Source organism: Lissotriton helveticus, chromosome 4_1 (genome assembly GCF_964261635.1).
Source record: "Lissotriton helveticus chromosome 4_1, aLisHel1.1, whole genome shotgun sequence".
NCBI lineage: Eukaryota > Metazoa > Chordata > Amphibia > Caudata > Salamandridae > Lissotriton > Lissotriton helveticus.
In genome coordinates, this window is record NC_136063.1 from 1434024362 (window position 1) to 1434047360 (window position 22999).

At 51.8% G+C, this 22999-nt stretch overlaps 1 protein-coding gene across 4 annotated transcripts in view; it reads left to right on the forward strand.

Moving 5' to 3' along the window:
• The window catches only part of KDM1B (lysine demethylase 1B), a 631262-nt gene that overhangs the window by 556920 nt on the left and 51343 nt on the right, over window positions 1–22999 (forward strand). For all 4 annotated transcript variants that reach the window (XM_078687981.1, XM_078687979.1, XM_078687980.1 and 1 more), the window contains one exon: window positions 9713–9835. In XM_078687981.1, the coding sequence (XP_078544107.1) occupies window positions 9713–9835 (123 nt within the window). The remainder of the gene's footprint in view (window positions 1–9712; window positions 9836–22999) is intronic.

Consider the following 22999-nt stretch of genomic DNA (forward strand, 5'->3'; position numbering starts at 1 on the left):
ACCGTGTCCATCAACATCTCTGGAAGTTTTGTCACAAATAGGGGGTCATTTTCCAAGTCAGACTCTACCGCCTGTGAGTGGAGACCCAAATTATTGTCCATCTGGGCCTCTTAACCCCTTGGCTCCTCCTTTCTCTATAGTTCTAGAGACTGATGATGGCATTAAAGCGGATCACCCCCAAATAACATTAAAAGCTCCAGTGGACACTCTTGTTTTAGACTTTCTTCCTCTATTTGATGTGGACCTTCCCTTAAACAGAGCCTGGCTACTTAAGCGCTTTAGTGAGAGTGAAAGTCTCCACCATATCCAAACTAGGGACATTGAGTTGGTCACCCTGTTTGGTGAAGTCAAGGTCTCCAGTATAAGGGTTAAATTTTATTCACCTATTATTGTAAACCTGATACTGCAGCAAGCTGAGTTCTTCCAAAGCACAGGTATTGATATTCTCCCGATCTGTAACCTGGGAAATATTAATCACTCCTTTGGGGAGGTACCTGGAAGAGATAAGATTAAGGGGGTAGCCTCTTCCCTTGAGGATCTGAAGATTCGGGTCTCTAAGGGAAAACGCTCGGTCCTGCAAGTGAAGCCACTTCTGCTAACGCAGACTGCCTCCCTTATAGAGGATAACGATCGGTGGAACTGGCTGCATAGTGCCTTAACTACAAAAACTAAAGATAACCCCAGATTGTTTCAGCATCTTTAACACCTCGCTGAAAATTATTTCCTGGAACGCGTCAGGGATTCATAGCAGCCCAGAGAAATTTGGACTCCTTTTTTCGTTAGGAGCTAATGTGATTTGTTTACAGGAAACTTGGTGTGTCAATATGTTGAATGTTTCTAAGGACTATTATGTCTTGGAAGTGCCTGCTGCCCCTTCCAAGAAAGGGCACGCTAGGGGGGGAATCGCCTGTCTATTATCTAATAAATTCCAATGGAGATTCTCCCATTATATTGATTCCAGTAAACTTTTCCATGCTATAACTATTGAAAACCTGTTTAATGTTGGCATAAAGGCCCCCATCGTGATTTTAAATGTGTATATTCCTCCAGAAGAGCGTTTTAATGTGTTAATGAAGCAGGTATTTTGTTATGTAGATCAAATTAAAAATGTTCCACTTCCCCCGGAAGTCATGATTGTGGGCGATTTGAATGGCAAGATTTCCAACGTTAGTCTGGAGCTCTTTAGGAATAAGTCCAAAGAAGAGGCGTATTTTGTTCCTCAAGCTCTCTTTCCTGAAAAGTCAGTGACAAATAAAAGAGGGTAGATCCTGTTAAAAGAATTACTGGCTGTCGATGGGCTTATATTAAATGGGAGATTCCCGTCGGACGTTCCTGCAAAATTCACTCATAAGTCTCCCTTTGGGTCTTCCATCTTGGACTATGTCATTGCTGACTATGGCCTGTTTCCATTTATTCTTGACCTTAAGACTATACCTACCCCTCTGAGTGACCATACCATACTATTTGTAACTATTTCCTTAAATTCCCTGCCTACTGCACCGTGGTCCCTTAAGGGCAGTGATCCTGCCTTTCATGTTTCATCGGGAAGGTGCTTTTGGAATTCCTCAGCCATCAATGGGGTGCAGGACCTTTTATCCGATACCCTTTTAGTTTTAAATGAGTGGCGTGGAAATGAAATAGTATACTTTGAAGAATTTTTGCGGAAGATTATTTCTTGCGCTAATAAATCTTCAAGATCGAGAAGAGGGGTTGCAGTTCCCAGTACATTGTGTATCCTAAATAAAGAAATTAACAATTTAGTCCGGGAACAATATCTAGATCGAGGTACGGAACGTGGAAAAGAGATCTCCAGGCTAAAAAGAAAGAGAAGTAGACTTAAGTCTAAAATAAAAAAGGGCAAGGAAGACAATGTCTGGATTGACTTAAGGGAATCTGTTGCTCATGGTAGGATCAGAGATTTCTGGGCAATAATTGGTAAGGGGTGTGGGTCTAGATTAAGCCCCTCCCCTATCCCTATAGCGGAAGAGGTATGGTCCACTTATATTCGGGACCTTTATGCAGGGAATTGTACTTCTGATACTATCGCCTTTGATGATATTTTAGGTGATGATATCACTATCGGTTTGACTGCGGATGGCCTTATGAACTATCCTTCTGAAAAGGAAATTGAGATGGCCATAAAAAATATGCGTGTCTCCGGGGCAATGGGCCCAGATGAACTCCCCATGACGGTCCTCAAACAGGATCCTGTAAGGTGGAGTAAAATCCTGTACCCCTTGTATAAAGCATGTTCTATGTCTAAAATGGTACCTGCCTCTTGGAGGGGGAGTATCCTGGTCCCCATTTTTAAGAAGGGAACTAGGGATTGCCCAAGTAATTATCGTTTGATTGCTCTCCTCGATTCAATCGGAAAGGTTTTTGCGAAATGTCTTTTAGGATCCCTCTCCGCTTGGGTTGAGGAGAACAATATTCTGCCCCTTGAACAGACTGGCTTCCGCAGGAACCACGGAACGTTGGATAATCTTACCGCTCTTCATGTGGTCACGGATAAATATGTACAGGTGAGGCGGGGGGCAGTGTATGCAGCTTTTATAGATTTCTCCACAGCATTCGACAAAGTGGACCGTGGAATGCTGTGGAGAAAATTGGCTGCGCTTGGTCTCCCGTCTTATCTGTTGGAGTTGGTGCGGGCTCTCCATACAGAGACTTGGTGTAGGGTCCTGCTCGGGGGTGAAGGGGGGCTATCTGACCCAATTCCATCGGGTAATGGCCTCAAACAAGGCTGTTTATTAGCTCCCCTTTTGTTCTCCTTATATACGGCTGACCTGCCCGCCGCTTTATCTGCCACAGAGGGCATCGCCCCATTGGTGGGGGGGACCCCAATATCTTGCTTGATGTACGCCGATGATGTCCTTATTCTTGATTTAACCCCTAAAGGACTCTCAAATCGGCTACATGCTCTCCATAGTTATGCTGTGGCTCATTGCATGAAGATTAACATAACCAAAAGTAAAGTCATGTGTATAGTAGGCAAGAAGAGGTGTCGAGCTGCAGATTTCGGTTGGTTTATCGGGGGGCAAAAATTGGAGGTTGTAAAGTCTTATATTTTTTGGGGGAAAATCGTTACGGCTAATTTGAGTGAGAAGCTGCATATAGAGCATTGCTCTCGCAAAGCTCTAGCCCATGGCAAAGGTTTAAACTCACTATACCATGCAACGGGGAAACGGCACTTTCCGATTTTATTGGAAGTGTACAGATCTAAAATCCCCGCAACAATTCTCTATGGCATTGAGTTAATAGAGGTGAAAAAGTGGGACTTTTGCCATAAGATTGAGGGGAAACTCTTAAGATCGCTTTCTTCCCTAAATACTGCTTGCTCTCTGGCCGCCTGCAGGCTCGACTTTGGTCTAAGGAGCAGTTGGGTACAGGGACTATGTGCCCTAGTAAGATGGGTGGCCTGTCTTGCGAGAGCGGAAGTTGGGACATTGAGAGTTCTCCTTAAAAGTGAATTATTGGGTAACTTCAAAGAGTTTTCTCAACTTGTTCGTAATTTTAGAAAAGCCGTAACTCTTTTAAAATTAGATGAAACTACTCTTTTTGTGTACTCCCCTTTACAGTTAAAACTTGTTTTAAAAGCAGCCTCTTGGGACCTTTGCTTTCAATCGGATAAAAAGTTAATTCGTGGAAAAAGGAATGTAGATATCCTTTTTGACACCTATCTGATGAAGCATCCACAACCTTATGTGCGTTGGTCCCTTCCTCACGGTATTCGTAGATTTTGGTTCCTGCTACGTTACGACCTAATACCATTAAATCTCTTGTTATCTAAATGGTATGGTTCCTCCTCTTTGTGTAATCTATGTAATTTGAATACTCAGGACTGTATGCATGTTTTACTGATTTGCCCGGCGCTATGTAAATTGCGCTCTAGATGGATAAAAGTTATTTGTCTCCGTCTGGGCATTCTCACTTTGGATGATTTTCTTCATGCACTTTATTGTCCCCCCAATGAAATGTTCTGCTTCCACATTTTTAAATTTTTTAAAGGTTTTTTAGCTATTTATTAATAATCCATGGAGATGCTTCTTGACTTGCCAATTTTCCACAGTTCTGTTGTGTATGTTAGCTTGTATTCAATTTAGGTATTTTTAGGGCAGACTTTGTTTGTATAATGCATTGTATTGTTTGTATTTCTGTACATTTTATGTGGCCCTCGGTTGAGAGCCAAAACATAATAAGCAATTTGATTGATTGGTGAACACCCCCACCCACTACACCGGCCACACGCTCGACCCCATCTTCTCCGCCAGCAGCCACACCACCTTCAGCCACTCCACCGGACTTCACTGGACTGACCACAGCTGCATCCATTTCACCTTCAAAAAGACGACATCCCACCACCACCCGCAACAGATCCCCCGCAGATGCTGGAGCAAAGTAACCACCGATCAGCTAACCACAGCACTGAGCCAGAACCCACCCACCGACACTACTGACACCAATGCCGCAGCCCACAACCTCACACAGTGGATCTCCAACTGCGCTGATGCCCTTGCACCACTGAAGATCCCTCCAGGCAAGCCCGGCAACAAGAAAGCCACATGGTTCACCGACAAAGAAATCCTGCCGAACCCTCGAGAAAGCCTTGCACCACGAACAGACAGCCCTCAAAAACGCCACGCACAAACACCACCAGCTGATACGCACCACCAAAAGGACATCTTTCAAAGAGCGGCTGGACAACAACATGCACAACAGCAAGGAACTCTTCAGCATCGTAAAAGAGCTCTCCAACCCAAGCGCCAGCAACAACGACATCACACCATCGCAAGACCTCTGCAACTCCCTCGCCACGTTCTTCCACTGCAAGATCGCCGATATACACGACAGCTTCGGCGCTCAGACCCCACCCCCAGCCACCAAACAAACGCCCCACCACCCTCAACGCTTGGACTCCCATCAGCACAGAAGTCACCAGCCACATGATGAACACCATCCACTCCGGGTCTCCCTCCGACCCATGCCCTCACCACATCTTCAACAAAGCCGACACTATCATCGCACCCCAACTCCGGAACGTCATAAACAACTCCCTCACATCCACCACCTTCCCAGAGAGCTGGAAGCATGCAGAAATCAACGCCCTACTGAAGAAACCCTCAGCGGACCCCAGAGACCTCAAAAACTTCCGCCCCATCTCTCTTCTCCCCTTCCCTGCAAAAGTCATCGAGAAGACTGTCAATAAACAGCTGACTGCATTCCTCGAGGCAAACGGCTCCCTCGACCCATCCCTGTCAGGATTTCGAGCCAACCACAGCACCGAAACAGCCCTCATCACAGCCACTGACGACATCAGGACCCTGCTCGACAACGGGGAAACTGCCGCCCTCTTCCTCCTAGACCTCTCAGCCGCCTTCGATACCGTTTGCCATCGCACCCTAATATCCCGCCTGCTCAACATTGGGATCCAAGGAAAGGCCCTGGACTGGATCATCTCGTTCCTCTCTGAAAGAACCCAGTGAGTCCGCCTCCCTTCCGCTCTGCGACCACCGAGATCATCTGCGGCGTATCCCAAGGCTCCTCGCTCAACCCTACCCTCTTCAATATCTACATGAGCCCCCTCGTCACCATCACACGCAAACACAACCTCAACATCATCTCCTATGCTGACGACACCCAGCTGATACTCTCCCTCACCAAAGACCCGGCCACCGCTAGTATCAGCTTCCAGGAAGGAATGAGAGACGTCGCAGAATAGACGAAGCTTAGCAGTCTGTAACTGAACTCAGACAAGACAGAGGTCCTAATCCTAGGACCATCCCCATCCGCCTGGGACGACTCCTGGTGGCCCACAGCGCTGGGCACTGCACAGACACCCACGGACCACGCACGCAACCTGGAATTCATCATGGACTCATCCCTCACGATGACCAACAAGTCAACGCCATCTCATCCACATGCTTCAACACCCTGCGCATGCTCTGAAAGATCTTCCGGTGGATCCCCACCAGAACCAGAAAGGCAGTCACCCAGGCCCTCGTCACGGATTCGCAGAGCCACCACCGGAGGAAGATCATTCTCCTACCTGGCTGCCAAGATGTGGAACTCCCTCCCCGCCCACCTACGACTGACCCAGGACCACCTCACCTTCACGAAACACCTCAAGACCTGGCTATTCGAGCAGTAGCAGCACCCCCCCTCAGCGCCTTGGGACCCTCACGGGTGAGTAGCGCGCTCTATAAATGTACTGATTGATTGATTGATTGATAGGCCACGAGCATTTTCAGTTTACTGTGCTTCCCTTTGGCCTAACCAGCGTCCCTCGGGTGTTCACGAAAGTGATGGCGGTGGCCGCAGCTCATCTGTGCAGATCAGGGGTTCCAGTCTTCCTCTATCTCGACATCTGGTTTTTGAAGTCGGGATCGCCCCAGGCAGTCGTGTCCCACCTCCACACTATGGCTGACCTCCTGCATTCGCTGGGGTTCTCCATCAACGTGCCGAAGTCGCACCTGACCCCCTCTCTGAAGCTCCTCTTCATCCGAGCAGTTCTGGACACAACACAGTTTCAGGTTTATCCTCTCGAACAGCGAGTCCGGCACAGTCGGGCTATGATTATGATCTTTCAGCCTCTATCCTGGGTTTCGTCCGGATGACTCTGAGGCTCCTGGGCCTCATGGCCTCCTGCATCCTGCTGGTCGATCATGCCCGGTGCCATATGCGGGCTCTGCAATGGGACCTGAAGTTCCAGTGGGCGCAGCATCAGGGGAATCTGTCCGATTGCGTCCAGATCTCGGAGGGCACTGCACGACAACTGCAGTGGTGGCTCACAAACCAGCATTGGGTCAACGGCAAATGCCTCTCCCTTCCCTAACCAGAACACACAGTGGTGACAGACGCAGCCCTTCTGGGATGGGAGAGGCGGAGATCAGAGGCCTCTGGTCTAAGTTTAACAAGAAACTAATATGTAGATATTCCTAAGTAGGTATTCATTTTGGACTTTAAGTGAGAACAGCTGAGAGTGCATTGCACAGTGGAACGATATACTTACTTTGCATTATCTTTAATTTGCAGAGGTTTTGACAGAGAAAATATAGGTATGTATAGCTCCTTCTCACAACATTGGCTATATAGGGACTATATGGAAGTTTTCTTCCCACTCCATAACAATAGGGCTTTATCAGCCTCACCTATTTGCACATATATATTTTTGTTGGGTGTTCCAAATCACGTTCACTATGTTTTAATGACTCACATGACTTGATTGAAATCACTCACATGGAGATCAAAACGTGCATCTGGTGTTTTAAGGTCCTTCTTCGGCATTATTTCCTCCATCTTCCTTAAGGTTACTGTTGGTTTTCCTTTTTCTCGTTTACATTGGGACATCATTGGTCATATGTGAGGTGTTTCCGTCTTGAGCATGAATAGTGGTATCACCTAGAACGCACCTCTCATATTGTGAGATGTATTGAGTGAGTGAACAACATTTCTGTAAGATAGTACATAGGATTGTCTATCTGTTTAGATCTATAAAGCATGGAAAAAGCTCCGCGACAATTTCCCCAGTTAGCGACGAAACACGTGTCGGCTGTCAGAAGATCTATACAATAAAAGGAAAAAGAAGAGAAAATAACCTTCATTATTTTGTACAAATTGTGCAGGGACTGTGCAATGTGTAATAACTCTTATACATCATCGACGTGTGCTGGGAAGTGTATGTCTGTCTGTCTGTCTGTCTGTCTGTCTGTCTGTCTGTCTACCTACCTACCTACCTTCCATAGTAAAGGTGTGAGTGCCAAAGGCATTGCATGGTAAAGGCTGTTTCCCATTTTCAAATAATGTCAAGGTGAACTGAGGACCAATTGTTGAAAAGTGTACCTGATGAGATACCCAGGTCAGCCGTCAGCCTTAAAGGCACAGTCCTTCTTTCTTTCTAGGGTTAGCTTTTAGAATAGTTATTCAAATGATTGTATAATTCTTGTCTTTCTCGTATGTTTATAAAATGAAGGAAATTAACAATTTTTTAGTTGTGCACTTTTTTTAACAACTTTTTTAAAACTAGTTTAAATTAAAGAAAATGTCTTGCCTTGAATAACATGTGCATCCACACGGCATATGAACAACCTGAGAGGTATGTAAATTACATTTTTCTTTCTGCTTTAAAAGATGAAAAATGCTAAGCAGATATTGTACTGTTTTGTTTTATTTGTAGACGTTTTTCTCTCTGATTTAAAAAGTATTCCAACATACTGCATGTGGCCAGAGATGAATGTTAATGATAAGTAACAAATGTTTGTGCAAAAAATCGCAGGCATATTCAATTGTATGACTGTGTTTGTGTAATAACTGTGTATAGAAAAACATATGAATGTTTGAACCATGATTGTCCAATATTGGTACATGGGTAGCCGGTTCATCACATTTCCAGCAAACCCAATAAGACAAATATACTTATCTGTAACACTAAGGGGTCCATTAGGATGGTGGGCGGACTTAGTCCGCCCGCCATCCCAGTGCAAAACTCGACCGCCAGCCTAGGTCCCGCCTTGACAATTAGGATGCGCCCGCCACAGTGCATCCTGTATTTTTACCATTGCAGCGGGCGGTGCAGAAAGCGCCGCCCGCCGCAATGGTAAAAATGCACGTTGTGCATTTCAAAGCACAACATGACAGGCACTGCGCGGTGCCTGCCATGTTGCACTTTGAAATGCGGGTGCACCCCCACCCCCCCGGACTCCAAGGGGGGCCGCAACGGCCCCCCGCAGGGAGTCTCTGCATGCCTTTCCGTGGAGGCAAAGGCATTGGAAAATGCCCATAATAATATGGCTGGCGGTGTCTGATAGAGACCACCACCATATTATTCCTTTTCGCCCCAGCCGCAAGGCGACCGGGGCGGAAAAGCAGCGGACGGTCTTTCCGTCCGCCGAGGTCCCCCCCCGCCATACTAATATGGCAGGGGGGTAACGAGTGTGGATGTCGGGCGGATTGCCCCCGCCAGGATGGCGGTGGCTACCGCCAGCCTGGCGGATGCAATCCGCCCGACATCATAATGGGCCCCTAATTCTCTATCAAGGCTATCCCATGAGCAGGATCCCAGAATACTAAATTGAATATGTCTCTTATTTTTTGGGGGCTATTCTGATCCTAATTGATGGAATTTGAGAAACAGCAAAAGGGAAAGCGCTAGTCATTGATCGCAATAACTTCCACATGTGGTGTGTGTATGTATTATACAAGTTCTACTTCCTAATACCAAAGGAATTCTTTCCCCCACAAATACATTTCATTAATCGATTATCTCCATCAATAACAAGATGACTATGCTAATTAAACTGAGAGAAGCACAGTGGACAAAGCCAGTCTTGTCAAGATGGGTCAGCGATTAAAACGGTCAATGCTGAAGTTTGTTGTGGCTTACAGGTCACAAGTTTGGATTGTAGCAAAGTCACGTCTGCCCTTCATCCTTCTGGGGTCAACAAAAGAAGGAGCAGTACATTGGATGAACATAGTACCTGTTATTTACAGAGCTTAGAACCTGCAAAAATGGCAGTGTGATGCACTATATAAAAATGTATTGTTATTGTTACTCTTGCTTTAATATTTAAAGCTGCATACACCATATCATGCACATGGCACAACTGACAGAATTCCCATTAATACCAGAATAGGTTACCTTTTTTTATGACAAAAGACAAGGTGTAAACTATGAAACTAAAGTAAGTTAAACCAGTCTTTTTATTTCTTTATTCAGTGTAAACAAGCCGTCTTAATGTCTGTGGTTACTGGAGATGCTGTGACTTTCATTAAGGACATGGATGACAAGCAAGTTATACGAGAGTGCATGTTTGTCCTACGACAGCTATTTAAAGAGCAGGTAAGCCATATATCATACACAATATATCTTTGAAATATTTTTGGGTCTAAACATCCAACATAATCATTTTGATTAATCCTAAAGGTAAAACAGAGTAAAAACCTCCAAGTGCTACACTAAAGCAGATGATGGGGAAAGTAAAGCAAGCCGTTTTACTGGGCAAATGCTTTCCAAGATGTGAAGTGTCTTTAAAGTCACAAATGTGCTGTATGGATGTTCATAGAACTTAGTTTATGGTAATGTATTTAGTCTGAAGTAGAGTCTCTGAAATGTAATGTTTTAGATTCAACACAGTACTTAAAAAAATATTAACAGAGAACACCGTTATTCTTACTGTACGTGGTATTTACAAGCATTGCAACATTTTAAAAAATGAACTAATTGCGAAGAGTCATAATCCTAGACCCTTTCATGTGGTGTTGCACAATTTATTAAAAACCATATTACTGTAAATCATACCAAATGGAAAACGTATATGTTTCATCTACGGTGTTACAAAAGTAGTAACAATAGTCTGTCTAGTCCTTGTGCATTGTATTGTTCATTGAGGCAAGGCATGATGCATTTTAGTTCAAATCTATTTTATTTTTTAACACAGCGTTAAGCCTACAACCTCGTGTCGAGGCCGGCCGCGTATGATATAGCTCTTTGAATTTAGTGCCAGAGCGGCCGGGGAAAAAGCTTTAACACAGCGCCTTGCCTACAACCCTCTCAGGAGGGCCGGCCGCATGGCTTTAGGGATGCAATGTCGAAATGCTTGTCGTGGGCAGAAGTGCATTCGCTTTAGTAAGTAGGATATGTGGAGGGCGGGTAGCCCAACTGTCTCTAACTGCCCAACGGGGCGCAACCGTCTCAAAGAGAGACAAGTGCCAGAGTGGCAAGCAGGAAGAAAGAAAGTGGGAAGTGTAGAGAAGCCTAAGAGCAGATAAAGAGGGGGGGGATAGAATGGCGGGTATAGGCGGCATGGTGGAGGGCAGCTGGCAAGGGGGCGTGCGTGTTTGCAGCCGCAGCTGTGATGCGTATGGTGGTCAAGGATGCAGTCTGGCCGGGTCTCTAGGGACAAGCGTGTCCTCGAAGAGGTGCAGAGCGTGGAGTCTAGTGGGCATGTGTCGCGCATATTCTACAGAGCAGAGGTGACGCACCAAAGGCTCCCAGACCTCCTTGAAGCGCGTATCCCGTGCCTGTAGACGTGCCGTAAGTAGCTCCATCGCTAGGACCTGCCAAAGGCGCACGAACCAGGAAGCTATGGGTGGCGCCTCCGCTCGCTTCCAGTACAAGGCAATGAGTTGTTTAGCGGCACCTAGCATTTGGAGTGTGAGGGTCCAGTCGCCGCGAGTAAGTGCCTTGAGCGCAGCAGGGCGTATGCCAAGTAGGATCGTGCTCACTTCTTCGGGCAAAGGGAATCCCAGCACCCCCTTGATGTGGCTAAGCACCTCCTTCCAGAAAACAGTAAGGGTCGGACACGTCCACCATATATGCACAAAGTCACCAGTCGCAGATTCACATCTTCAGCACATCGGGGAAGCATTGGGGAACATCTGGCTAAGGCGGAGAGGGGTGTAGTACCATTGTGTAAGCAGTTTGTAAGCGTTTTCCCTCTGTGGGATGCTGCGATATACCTTGGGTATATCCCGCCACAGTCTGCTCCATTGGGAGGGGTCAATGTCCGTGCCCGACACTAATTGCCATTTCCTCTGATAGGGATGCGCAGGCGCCAATGTAGGGTGCTGCAGTATGCTATATATTTGGGAGATCAGCCTCTTCAGTCCCCCGAGGGAGCGCGCCAGCTTCTCAAAGGGCGTGTATGCTCGGGTAGCCGCTTGGTACATTTCGTCGCTTGCAGTCCAGTGGCGTAGCTGAGCATGTTGTAGGCTAGCCTGTGGCGGCACCCGAAATTCCTCCCTGCAATCTTCCGAAGTTTTGGGCATGCCCTCGAGGAAGAGGTCTCCAGCTACTCTACAGTCCCCTTGAGTCCATCTATCAAACGCCCGAGTCCAGTGGGCCGGGGGGAACTGCTGGTTCCCCGCGATCGGGGTGTGTGGTGACGGAAACGTGTCCAGACCTCTCGCCACGGCTATGCTATCCCAGATGTCCAACACCGTTTTTGTGGGGACTGCAAGATATGCGCTTCTGGAGCGCGCCGCCCGCGGAAGCCAGGGTAGGTCCCATATGGTACGTCCAGTGACCGCCCGGTCCATGTGGAACCAGTGCTTATCGCTTTCGCGCGCGCCCCATTCCACTACGAAGCGGAGGTGTGCCGCCCAATAATAATGCACCAAGTTGGGGCATGCCAGGCCTCCTCTGTCTCTTGGTTCCATGAAGACCTTTTGCGAGAACCGGGGGCGCTTCCCACCCCAGATAAAGGATGTGATCTCGCGCTGGAGGCTCCGAATACAGTGAAGCGGTATAGGGGTGGGCAGACATTGGAATACGTAGAGGATGCGAGGGAGGATCGACATTTTAACTGCGTTAAGGCGCCCCAGCCAGGATATCATCAGAGGTTTCCATTTCCTAAGGTCCTCCAGCACTGCTTTGCGGCATTCCGTCCAGTTCACCGAGGACCAGGAGTCTAAGTGAGGGGTAAGGGCGAGGCCCAAGTATCTAATGTGGCTCTCCGCCCATTGATAGGGCACAGCTTCCTTCAGGGAGAGGACGTCCTCGGTAGGCACAGTGAGGTTGAGTGCCCAAGATTTAGTATGATTTATTTTGAGGCCCGACGCCCGTTCATAGAGGCAGAGGACGTCGTGGACCGCTGGTAGAGACGCACGAGGATGTGTGAGGGTGAGGATCAGATCGTCCGCGAAGAGCGCCACCTTATTGACCCTCTTCCCATGGGCTATTCCATGTATTCTGGGATCACTTCTGATCAGCGCCGCCAGGGGCTCCACTGCCAGGGCAAACAGGAGTGGCGAGAGTGGACACCCCTGCCTCGTGCCTCAGTGTATCGCTAGCGGTGATGTTAACTGGTCATTTACCCTGATCCTGGCCTGCGGTCCCAGGTATGGGGCCATAATACTCGCTATCATTTTGGGGCCCAGGCCTAGCTTCCGGAGGACCTCCTTCAAGAAGGTCCAGTCCACCCGGTCGAAGGCCTTCTCTGCGTCAAGCGAGAGAAGGCAAGCAGGGATATCCCAGTGTCGCACCTTGCCCACCAGGTGGGCCAGTCTGCGCACGTTGTCTGCCCCTTGCCGGTCTCGGATGAACCCCACGTGATCCAGATTCACCAACCCTGGCATGTAAGGTTCTAGTCGCTTAGCCAGGATCTTGGTATAGACCATCAGATCGGTGTTTAAGAGGGCAATAGGCCGATAGGAGGCACATAGTGCAGGGTCCTTCCCTGGCTTCGGTATTAGTGCGATCTCCGCCATTCCCATGTCGGGGGACGGACCCACCGTGTCCGAGAAGGAGTTGAACAACCTCAGCAGCTGGGGGCGAAGCTGGGTTTGGAAGACTCGGTAGAAGGATAGCGGCAAGCCATCGGGTCCCGGGGTTTTCCCCATGGGGAGGTCTTTTAGAGCCGAAGAAATCTCATCTTCTAGTATGGGCTCTTCCAGCTCCGCTGTTTGGGTTGGTGATAGGGGGGTCCCCTCAAAGTCAGCGAGGACGGCAGCCCGCGCCTCCGCTGATGTAGGTTCCTCCGCGTATAGGGAAGTGTAGTAGGCCACAAAGGCGTCCTGCTTGGCTCGCTCAGTGACAGCACTTGTGCCATCCTGAAGTCGTAGATTAGCGATATGAGCTCTAGCTGCCCGTGCTCTCAGCCGTCCCGCCAGCTGTCTTCCCACTTTATCCCCCCCTTCGTAGTACTTTTGTTTCAATGCTAGAAGGGAGTGTTCTGCCTTGTTGGTGCGTATGAGGCGAAGTTGTCCCCTGAGGTTCGCCAGCTTCCTTCTGGACGCCAGCGAGGGCCGTTCTCTATCATGTGCCTCCACCTGTTTGATCTCGCTTGCCAGATCGGCCTCCAGCTTATAGGCCGCCCTTCTTCTCGCTATCGCCAGGGAAGTGATGTGCCCCCGTATGGTGGCCTTAAAGGCATCCCATACCACCGGAAATGGCGTCTCCGGATTATCATTGAGAGCGAAATACGAGTCTATGGCTTCCCGAATGTTGTCAACGTCTTCCGGGTCCCGAAGGATGCTCGGTGGGAGAGTCCAGCGTCGCTCCCGGGGGGCACGCGCCATTGGGTCCTGCAACAGCAGTTCCACATGCGCATGGTCCGATATCGAGATATCGGAGATGGTGACCTTCAGCGTGTCCCGCGCCAAGTCGAGAGAAGTGAAGAGATAGTCAATGCGTGAGTACGTTCGGTGGGAGTGTGAGTAGAAGGTGTAGTCACGGACTCCTGGATTATGGTATCTCCACGCATCTACTAGCCCTAAGTCCGTAAGCTGGTCCTTCAGTGTGGCCGACATTGCGCCCGCGCCGCTAAATGAGTTGTCCCCACGATCCATGTCTGGGTCCCACACTAGATTGAAGTCCCCGCCTAAGATTGTGCGCGGCGCGCCAGACTGAAACTGCTCCCGTAGGAGGTCCTGGAGAAACTTATCTTGCGACTGGTTAGGTGCATATACATTGCCTAGAGTGTACTGTGTTCTTCCCATCTGTACTGTGGCCCGAAGGAAGCGTCCGTCTCCACTCTTGTAGGGTTTTGTGGATCCCCGCCGAAAGCCAGCTCTGCATAAAATGGCCACCCCCGCCGTTTTAGTGTCAGCCGACGCCCAGAATTGTGTGGGGTACCTGGGGTGCGCCATGCGTCCAGTGTCTCCCCGCCCGAGGTGTGTCTCCTGAAGGAAGACAATGTCAGGGGAGTGGTGAAGGAGGTAGCGCCACACCTGGTTCCGTTTGTTGGGGGAGTTAAGTCCTTTGACATTAAGTGTCAAGATTTTGAGAGGTGCTGGAATACTCATCGCCATGGCACTAAGGGGATTAAGGCCGCTTCATCACCCAGCATCCCCCACCCCATCAAGCAAGGGGGGCTCGCCTTTCTCACCCACCGCGACCGCACAGGCACTACCAACAGTCCCCAGGCAGCCATACTACACAACTGGAGAGGGAACCAGGTAGAGGGAAAGGTCAAGTGAGAAGTAGGAAGAGTAGAACAGGCAAGAAAGAAGGGAACACAGAGAAAGTATATAACCACAACAGGCCAACGTGGCCGTAGTACAATGTCCCAGGTTCCGGGCATCCTCTACCCAAGGGTTTGGATGTACTCAGGAATGTCACTTCCTAGGGGACAAAGAGTGGGGCGTCCTTGTCAGAGAGATGAGTTTTATTTGCCCCGAGGCCCGTCCGCCCCGGTGCTCAAGAATGATTCGGGGGTAAGTAGCATAGAGGCAATATAGGGAGAGTCGTGGCATAGCAGCCAGTTCAGCAGTGGTAGGCCCCAACAGGTAGGATACCATTCCCGGACCATCCGGCTGTTGGAGTCGGCCTCTGTGAGCGTCCACGGGAGATCAGCAGTGAGCCATTGCCTTCCAAAACAGTCTCTTTCCCATCAGTGTCTCGCTAGGGCCCCCCTCAGCGTCCTGTCGGCCCCACTTGGTGACGCGGTGGACTCCGGTGGCAAGGATGCACGCTGCCTAGTACGCCTGGACACGTAGTTGCAGAGGGGCCGCAGACGTGCAGGGGTCGTCTAGGCACTCTGCAAGGAGCTCAAAGTCTCAAGAAATGTCCAATGCAGCAATATGGGGCGTGACAACGTTCTCCCCGTTGGTCTTGGAGCGCCGAGGGTCCGGTGCCGATTCAATATGGGTCGGGTTGAGATAGTTCACGGAGTGTGGGGTTCCGAGGTTTGTCCCCCGCGGTCGTTTTCAAGGGAGCGGATGTGTTCTATGATGTCCTGCTTAGCCTGGGACATGGAGCCTGCATCCATCGGGGGAGATCGGCGGCGTCGGGTCACCGTGGTCCAGTCGGGTCGGGCCGGGAGCCTCACCGGGCGGTTGGTGCGGGCGGGGCTACGCTCTGGGGATTCCGAGAGTCCAAGCAGCTGTGCCGCCTCGTTGTAGGAGCGGATGACTTTACGCTTACCTTCCCAACGAAAGATGAGAGCAAAGGGATGTCCCCACTGGTAGGGGATTTCGAGGGCCCGCAGCTTCTCCGTCACTGGGCGGAAGACTTTCCGTCTGTGCAGCGTGCTGGGGGCCAAGTCCTGGAAAATTTGGATCTTGTGGTCTCCATAACGCAGGTCCTGCTTGTCCCTTGCCGCTTTCAAAATGGCCTCCTTCTCCGTGAAATAGTGCACTCGGGTGATGATGTCAGGGAGGAGACCCGCCTTGCCTCCCGCACCGAAGGTTCGGTGGGCACGGTCCAAGAGCGGCGGGGGGGCTTCCTTGTTGCCCCACACCTCGTGCAGGAGTTGCGCCACGTAGGCCATGGTGTCCGTCCCTTCTTCTCCGAGTGGCACACCCCGTATGCGGAGGTTGTTGCGGCGCCCCCTATTTTCAAGGTCCTCCTGTTTGATCTGGAGTTCGATGTTCTGCTCTTCCAGGGCTGCCACCCTCTGCCACAGCTGTTCCGTGTCTTCAGTGCGCGAGTCCACCAACTTCTCGAGTCCGTCGACCCTGTCCCCCAGCTCCGACACGTCCTTACGCAGTTCCTTAACGCACGATTGCACCTCCGATCTCAAGGATCCTATCTCAGACTTCAGGTCTGCCATGAAAGAGGACATGAAGGCTTGTGTCACCGGCGGGGAGTCAGCAACCGGTGGCGGCATTTCTTCAGTTGGCGCTGCTGCTCCTGCCTTGCCCCACATGGCAACCACCGAAGGGTCCTTGGAAGTCGCCGCCTGGTCCGTCCTGCCTCCTCTTCCGCGGGTCATGATCCGTCCTTAGCGTAGCACTCAGCCACCCAATGCGTCGCTCATCGCTGTGGGCGCAGCACCCCCCTGGTGCTGCAGTAGTGCGGCGGCGGGTCAGGATACCACCAGTCGACCTCCCCCGTGTCAAGCGCCTCCTCCTGCGCAGTCCTGTGTCGCTCAGAGAGTGGTGCGTGTAGGCCCGCTTCTTCAGGGAATCGCAGGGTGATCTCAGCACTCAATAGGGCCACCACGGGGGCCAACCCCCACCCCGAGTTTGGGATGCTGCGTCGTTCGCTCCCTCCTCCAGTGACGGCGCCTCTCAGGAGTGGCTGGGGTGCGAGCCCACCCCCGCCACTTCCCCCGAAGGGCAGCTGGGTCCCAGGTCCCCTGAATAGAAAGAGGGGTACTCACGTTTTGTAGGGACCTCTCTCCCCTGTCTCAGGCCGGGCCACTAGGCCGCAGGGGTACAGTCTCCAACGGGGCGGCGTGGGCTGTCCAGCCAGCCACCCGTTAAGTCTCTGCCAGCAAGGGGGTTCAGGCTGCACACTCCCGCAGCACTGGTCCGGCGAGCGAGAAGAGAGGCGCCCGATCCGTCCTCACGGCCTCCCAGGCGGCAACAAGCGTTCCAGGATCCGCTCGGGGGCCGGGGGGCAGGGGCCCAGGGCCAGCGCATGTGCACCTGCAGGGTCGGCCGGGCCGGACACTCACCAAGGGCCCCCACAGGCCGCAAAGTCGGGCGCTCCGGGTGTGGATGCCAGTGGATGGAGCTAAGATGGCGGGTGAGGCCCCGTCCGGGAGCACAAAATGGCGGGCAGCTCCTCCGGCGCTCTGAGTCCCAGCGCAGCGGCTCAAGGCGCCGTCACGGCATCAGGCAGCAGGTCGGTGAGGGTCCGCTGGGCACAATTCACCAGGGCGATCGTAGGTTCGCAGTCATGTGGCGGGGAGCCGCCCCACCCCCGGCGCGGCCCTGCAGCCACACCAAAGCCGGGTCCTCGCGCAAGGCCGGCAGCCGGGTCAGCTCCACGTCCCCGCCCAGGGGTCACTCCGCCACCGGCAGCTCCGTCGCCGCTGCCCGCCGGTCCCGCGGCATGTCGACCCCAGCCGTGGTCCACCTCAGATATTCCGGTTGCGTCGCCAAGCGTCTTCTGGCTCTGTGCGCCGCCCTCCAGAGAAGCGGGGCCAAGGCGCGGAGGGAAGATGGCCGCGGTGCTCCGGCAGCCGGACTGCCGAGTCCTCAATCGCCCCCAGCAGTGACACCCGCACCGGAGCGGTCGCCGTGTGGATCTCCTCTCCTCCAGGGGCCCGGCAGATATCAGGATCTCTGAAAAAGCCCCCGAATAATGCTATTAATTGCTTAATAAGGCAACGGGACTATCGATCTGTAGCGGCTTCCAGATCTGAGACTGGCACCACATTCGCCCTTTTGGTCCTACATTTACCTCCGCAGTCACCATTTTCACCCGTCAACAGGCGGCCCGTACGGGTCCAGGATCCAAGATGGCCACCAAGCCTGAGGGTGGGAAGCGTGGGCCTAAATCGGGCGTTCGAGGGAGTGCTCTGCAAACAAACATTATGGACCAGTACACTCTAGCTAAGGGATCGCCGGGAGCAGTAGCTAAACCCTCGACGACAATGCCGGAGGACTCATCGATTGAAGACGAGCCCTCGCTGCGAGATCTCATGGGTGCCATCACCGGTATGAAGGCCTCATTGGGGCAACAATATGAGGCCTTGACTCTCAAACTGGATACGGTGGCGATTGATGTCAATCTGATCAGGGCGGACTTGGCGAAAACAAACGAAAAGGTCAAATCCCTGGATCTTAGACCTCTAGCCTGGTCACCGATGTCTCTGAATTGCAGGCTGAAGTCGGGAATCTGAGGAAAGCCAATGATTATTTCTCGGGGCGCCTAGAGGACTATGAAAGCCGTGCCAGGCGCAATAACATCCGCCTGATTGGGGTCCCGGAATCATCGACTGCTGCCGCGACGGACCTATTGGTGGAAGACCTGGTGCTGAATCACCTGGCGCCCAAGGGTCTCAGCAAGTTCTTCGCTGTAGAACGTGCACATAGGATCCCTGGCGGCACACCTAAATCGGGTGCGAACCCTCGACCCATCATTGCGAGGATCTTTCATTTCCGGGACAGAGACGCTATCCTGCAGGCTTCGCGGCAGTCTGGTCCCATTGCCTTTGAGAACTCTACTGTCAGCTTCTATCCGGACTTTACACAACAGGTCCAGAAACAGAGGCTGGGGTTCCAAGGGGTCAAGAAGAGACTCCGGGAAAGGTCTATGAAGTATGCCATGCTCTTTCCTGCCCGTCTGCGGGTGGTACATAGGGATCGTACTTTTTTCTTCGACCATCCTGGGGTCGTGAGTGACTGGCTTGACACGCTACCTACGGATCCTGAACCTTTTGAGGACTCTGGCAAGTCGGATCGGGCGGAAGGTGGCCCGACAGAGCAGGAGTAGCTGTTGACTTTGACCCCGTACCCTTCCCGTTGGCTTTGAACTGTGCTATGTTGTGTTCTTAGTGTTTGCAAGTAATAGTCTTTTTGGGGGTGGGTGGGGGGGTGAACGGGTCCTTTCTCCTCCTGGGTTTTCTTTTCGTAGACTAGTTGGGTGGTTGGGCGACAGGCACACTGCAAGTTTATGGGGCTCTTTGGTCTTCAGCAGGGGTGCGGGGTGGGGGGTATAGTTGTTTTGACATTGTTGGGGGAACTGGGTTGTTTGTTTGAATTTTCTTGTTACTTGCAAGGCGAGGGAAGAGCGCAATCCTGTTTTTTGCAGTCACTTTGGGTGTGGGGCGGGGGAGGGGCTGAACGCGGGGATGGGGGGTAGGGGACTTCGGTTATTGTGTTGGAACGTAAACGGGTTGGGGGATGGGATTAAGAGGAGGGTGGTGTTGCAATTGCTGAAACGTTTGACTCCAGATGTTGTTTTACTGCAGGAGACTCATTTGCTCGGCAACAAGTGCTACGCTTTGAATAGGCGTGGTTATCGCCTTGTGGCGCACTCGGGTTTCACTTCGGGCTCTAGGGGGGGCGGGCATTCTGGTTCGGACCTCCCTCCCATTGGCCATTGATGATGTCATTCTGGATGATAAAGGACGATATGCCGCCATTGTGGGGCGCTGGGAGGGGAAGGTTCTTATTTTGATTTCTGTGTACGTGCCCCCGGGCCTCCAGTCCACCACATTTGCTGATCTGAGTGGACTTATTCTGGGTCTCCCCGAGGGTCTGCTTTTGGTTGGGGGTGATTTTAATGCGGTGGTCTCGGGGATGCGTGATCGTCACCCTCCCAGGGAACTGCCGAAGGCCCAGACTTGGTTGAGTGACTTCCTGGAGACGCTGGGGCTCACTGATTGCTGGCGGTTGCTTCACCCGGGACAGTTGCAATACACCTATCATTCTGGTGCTCATGGTAGTCTCTCGAGGTTGGACCACGTATTACTGCCCTCGGTCCATGCATCCCTCATACGGGAAGTTAAACATCTGGCACGGGGCATCTCGGACCATTCTCCTCTTTGGCTGGTGGTTGATGCACGGCAGGGTTCGGCGGGCCGAGTGGCTCCGATCAACCCCTGGTATTTGAAGGACCCCAGGGTCAGGGATGAGCTGGTTAAAGCACACGATTGTTATTTTGAGGAAAATGTGGGCGCTGTTTCCTCCCCTAGTTTGCTTTGGGAAGCTTACAAGACGGTCATTCGTGGCCAGGCCCTCTCACTGATTGGTAGCGTGAAGTTGGCCAACCGCGCTGAGATGGTTCGACTTGAGGGGGAGGTCACGGCCCTGGAGGAGCGCTTGGAATCTGGGGTTACCGCTGAGGGGTTATATCTACTGGAGTTGAAGCAACATGAATACAGGGCTCTGGTCACTGAAGCTGCTAAGGAAATGGGGAGGGAACAGCAGGGACGCTTGTATGATGTGGGTGATAAGGCTGGGAAACTGCTTGCTTGGTTGGATAAGAGGGAGAATGCAAGTCGTGTCGTCCCTGTGATTGTTGCGGAGAATGGGGAGTGCTGTACAGACCCTGTTGATATTGTTGCATGTTTTGCCGATTATTTCCGCAAGGTGTACTCCCAGGTGTCTGATCGTTCAGAGCAGGACTCCTGCCTGCTATTGCGTGATATTGCACTTCCCCGATTGTCTGACATTGATAGAGTTGCTCTGGATGCCCCGCCTACTGTGGACGAGATTGCCGCTGCTGTCCGTTCGGTCCGATCCGGCAAGGCCTAGGGCCCTAATGGGCTCCCCATTGAGCTTTATAAACTGCGCCCGAATTCGCTGGCTCCTCATCTGCGCTCTATGTTTCTTGAGTCTTTGGAGGTGGGTTTTCTCCCGCCGGACCAGAGACTGGCCACTATTGTTGTCATCCACAAGGATGGTAAACCTCGGGATCGCTGTGCCTCTTTTCGACCCATTTCGTTGATTAACGCGGAACCTAAAATCTTGGCCAGGTTGCTGGCGACACGTTTGGCGACCGTTATTGGGGAACTGGTTCACCCTGATCAATCCGGCTTTATACCGCATCGTAACACGGCGCTTAACCTCCGAAGGTTGCATGGCGTCCTGGCACGGGCCGAGACGCTGCGTGAGCCCGCCATCTTGGCGTCCTTAGACGCTACGATGGCGTTTGATACAATAGAATGGCCGTATTTGTGGGCGGTTCTTGCTAAGTTTGGTTACGGTTCGGAGTTCGTTCGGTGGGTCAAATTGCTTTACGCCGGTCCCATGGCTCAGGTGGTGGTCAATGGTCGGGTCTCTGCGCCCTTTGCACTGAGCAGAGGGACGCGACAGGGCTGTCCCTTGTCCCCCTTGTTGTTCGCTCTCGCCTTGGAACCGCTGGCGGCCTGGTTGAGGTGGGAACCGTCCCTGAAGGGCATTAGGTGGAACTCGGAGTTTGAGGACCGTGTATCTCTCTACGCTGATGATATTCTGCTCTATCTTACATCACCCCGTAAATCCCTCATTGTGCTGTTTGATGTCTTAACGTCTTTCCGCAAAAACTCGGGTCTTGTCATCAACTGGTCGAAGTCCTGTGTATACGTCCTGTCGGGTGCCGCCCCCCTTCTGCCGAGTGGTTGTCCTATCGCGATTGTGAAAGATGGCTTTAAATACCTAGGCATTTTTATCTCGCTGAGCCCTGCACTGCGGTTTGACCGTAACTTACTGCCCCCTCTTCAGCGCCTTCGGGCAGATGTGGTCGCTTGGGGGAAACTCCCTCTCTCGCCCCTGGGTAGAGCGGCATTGTTTAAGATGATGTCACTGCCCCGCTTCCTCTACGCATTGCAAAACACACTTGACGTCGTCCCGGCTACATACTTCCGTGAGGTTGAAAGTTTACAGAGGCAGCTGGTGTGGGGGGGTAGGCCCCGGATCGCCATTGCTAAATTGTCGCTCCCGTGGTACGACGGTGGAATTGCTTTGCCCGATATCCGTCGCTATTATTGGGCGTCTCAACTGGGGGCGATAAATCATTGCATGTATGGCCCTTTGCCGAATCCGGCCTTCGAGATGGACAAATGGTTATTACCGGGGGGTGATTTCAATAGAGCCCTCTACTCGAAACTCACCCCTCGCAACGTGACGGGCCCCACCAGGACGGCTGTCCAGGTGTGGCGACATGCTTCCATGGCGCTTGGGTGGACTGGTAAATTGACTCGTGCCACCCCCCTGTACGCGTCTGATAGACTTGGCTCACTTTGGCAGTTTCGGGGGTTCGATAGGTGGGACTTGATTGGTATCAGCAGGATTGATGATGTTTGGACTAAGGGGAGAATGAAGACGTTTGAGGAATTGAAAACCGAGTACGCTTTGAGCGATCGTGAATTTTTTCGCTATGCGCAGGTCCGCCACGCGGTGCTTTCGGTCTTCCCTTCGGGAGTGGAGATACCGGAGTCGTCCCCGCTTGAGGACAGGGTACTGGACGGACATGTTCCTGACAGTACGATTTCGCTTATTTATAAAAAATTAATCAACTCCAGGTCTGATCTCCTGGTTCGCCTTAGAGAGGTTTGGACTGGTGATGGGCTGGAGCTGGACGATGAGGACTGGCAGGCGGCGATCTCCTCCCCTAAGGAGGTGGCCATCCAGGCGCGCCTTAGATTTGTGCAACTTAAAATCCTGCATAGAGTGTATGTCACTGGTCCCCGTTTGGTACACATGGGCTTCTCTGTGGATGGTTTGTGTCGGCGTGGATGCGGTCTCCTGGGCACCTTTTTCCATATCATCTGGGAGTGCCCTGAGATAGTGCGATTCTGGTCCCGTGTGCACGAGGTGATGAGTGAGGTTACGGGGGTGCGATCGATGCCGGAAGCTAGGAGATGCCTGCTGAACGTATGGGAACCGAATGATTACTCCGTGTCGC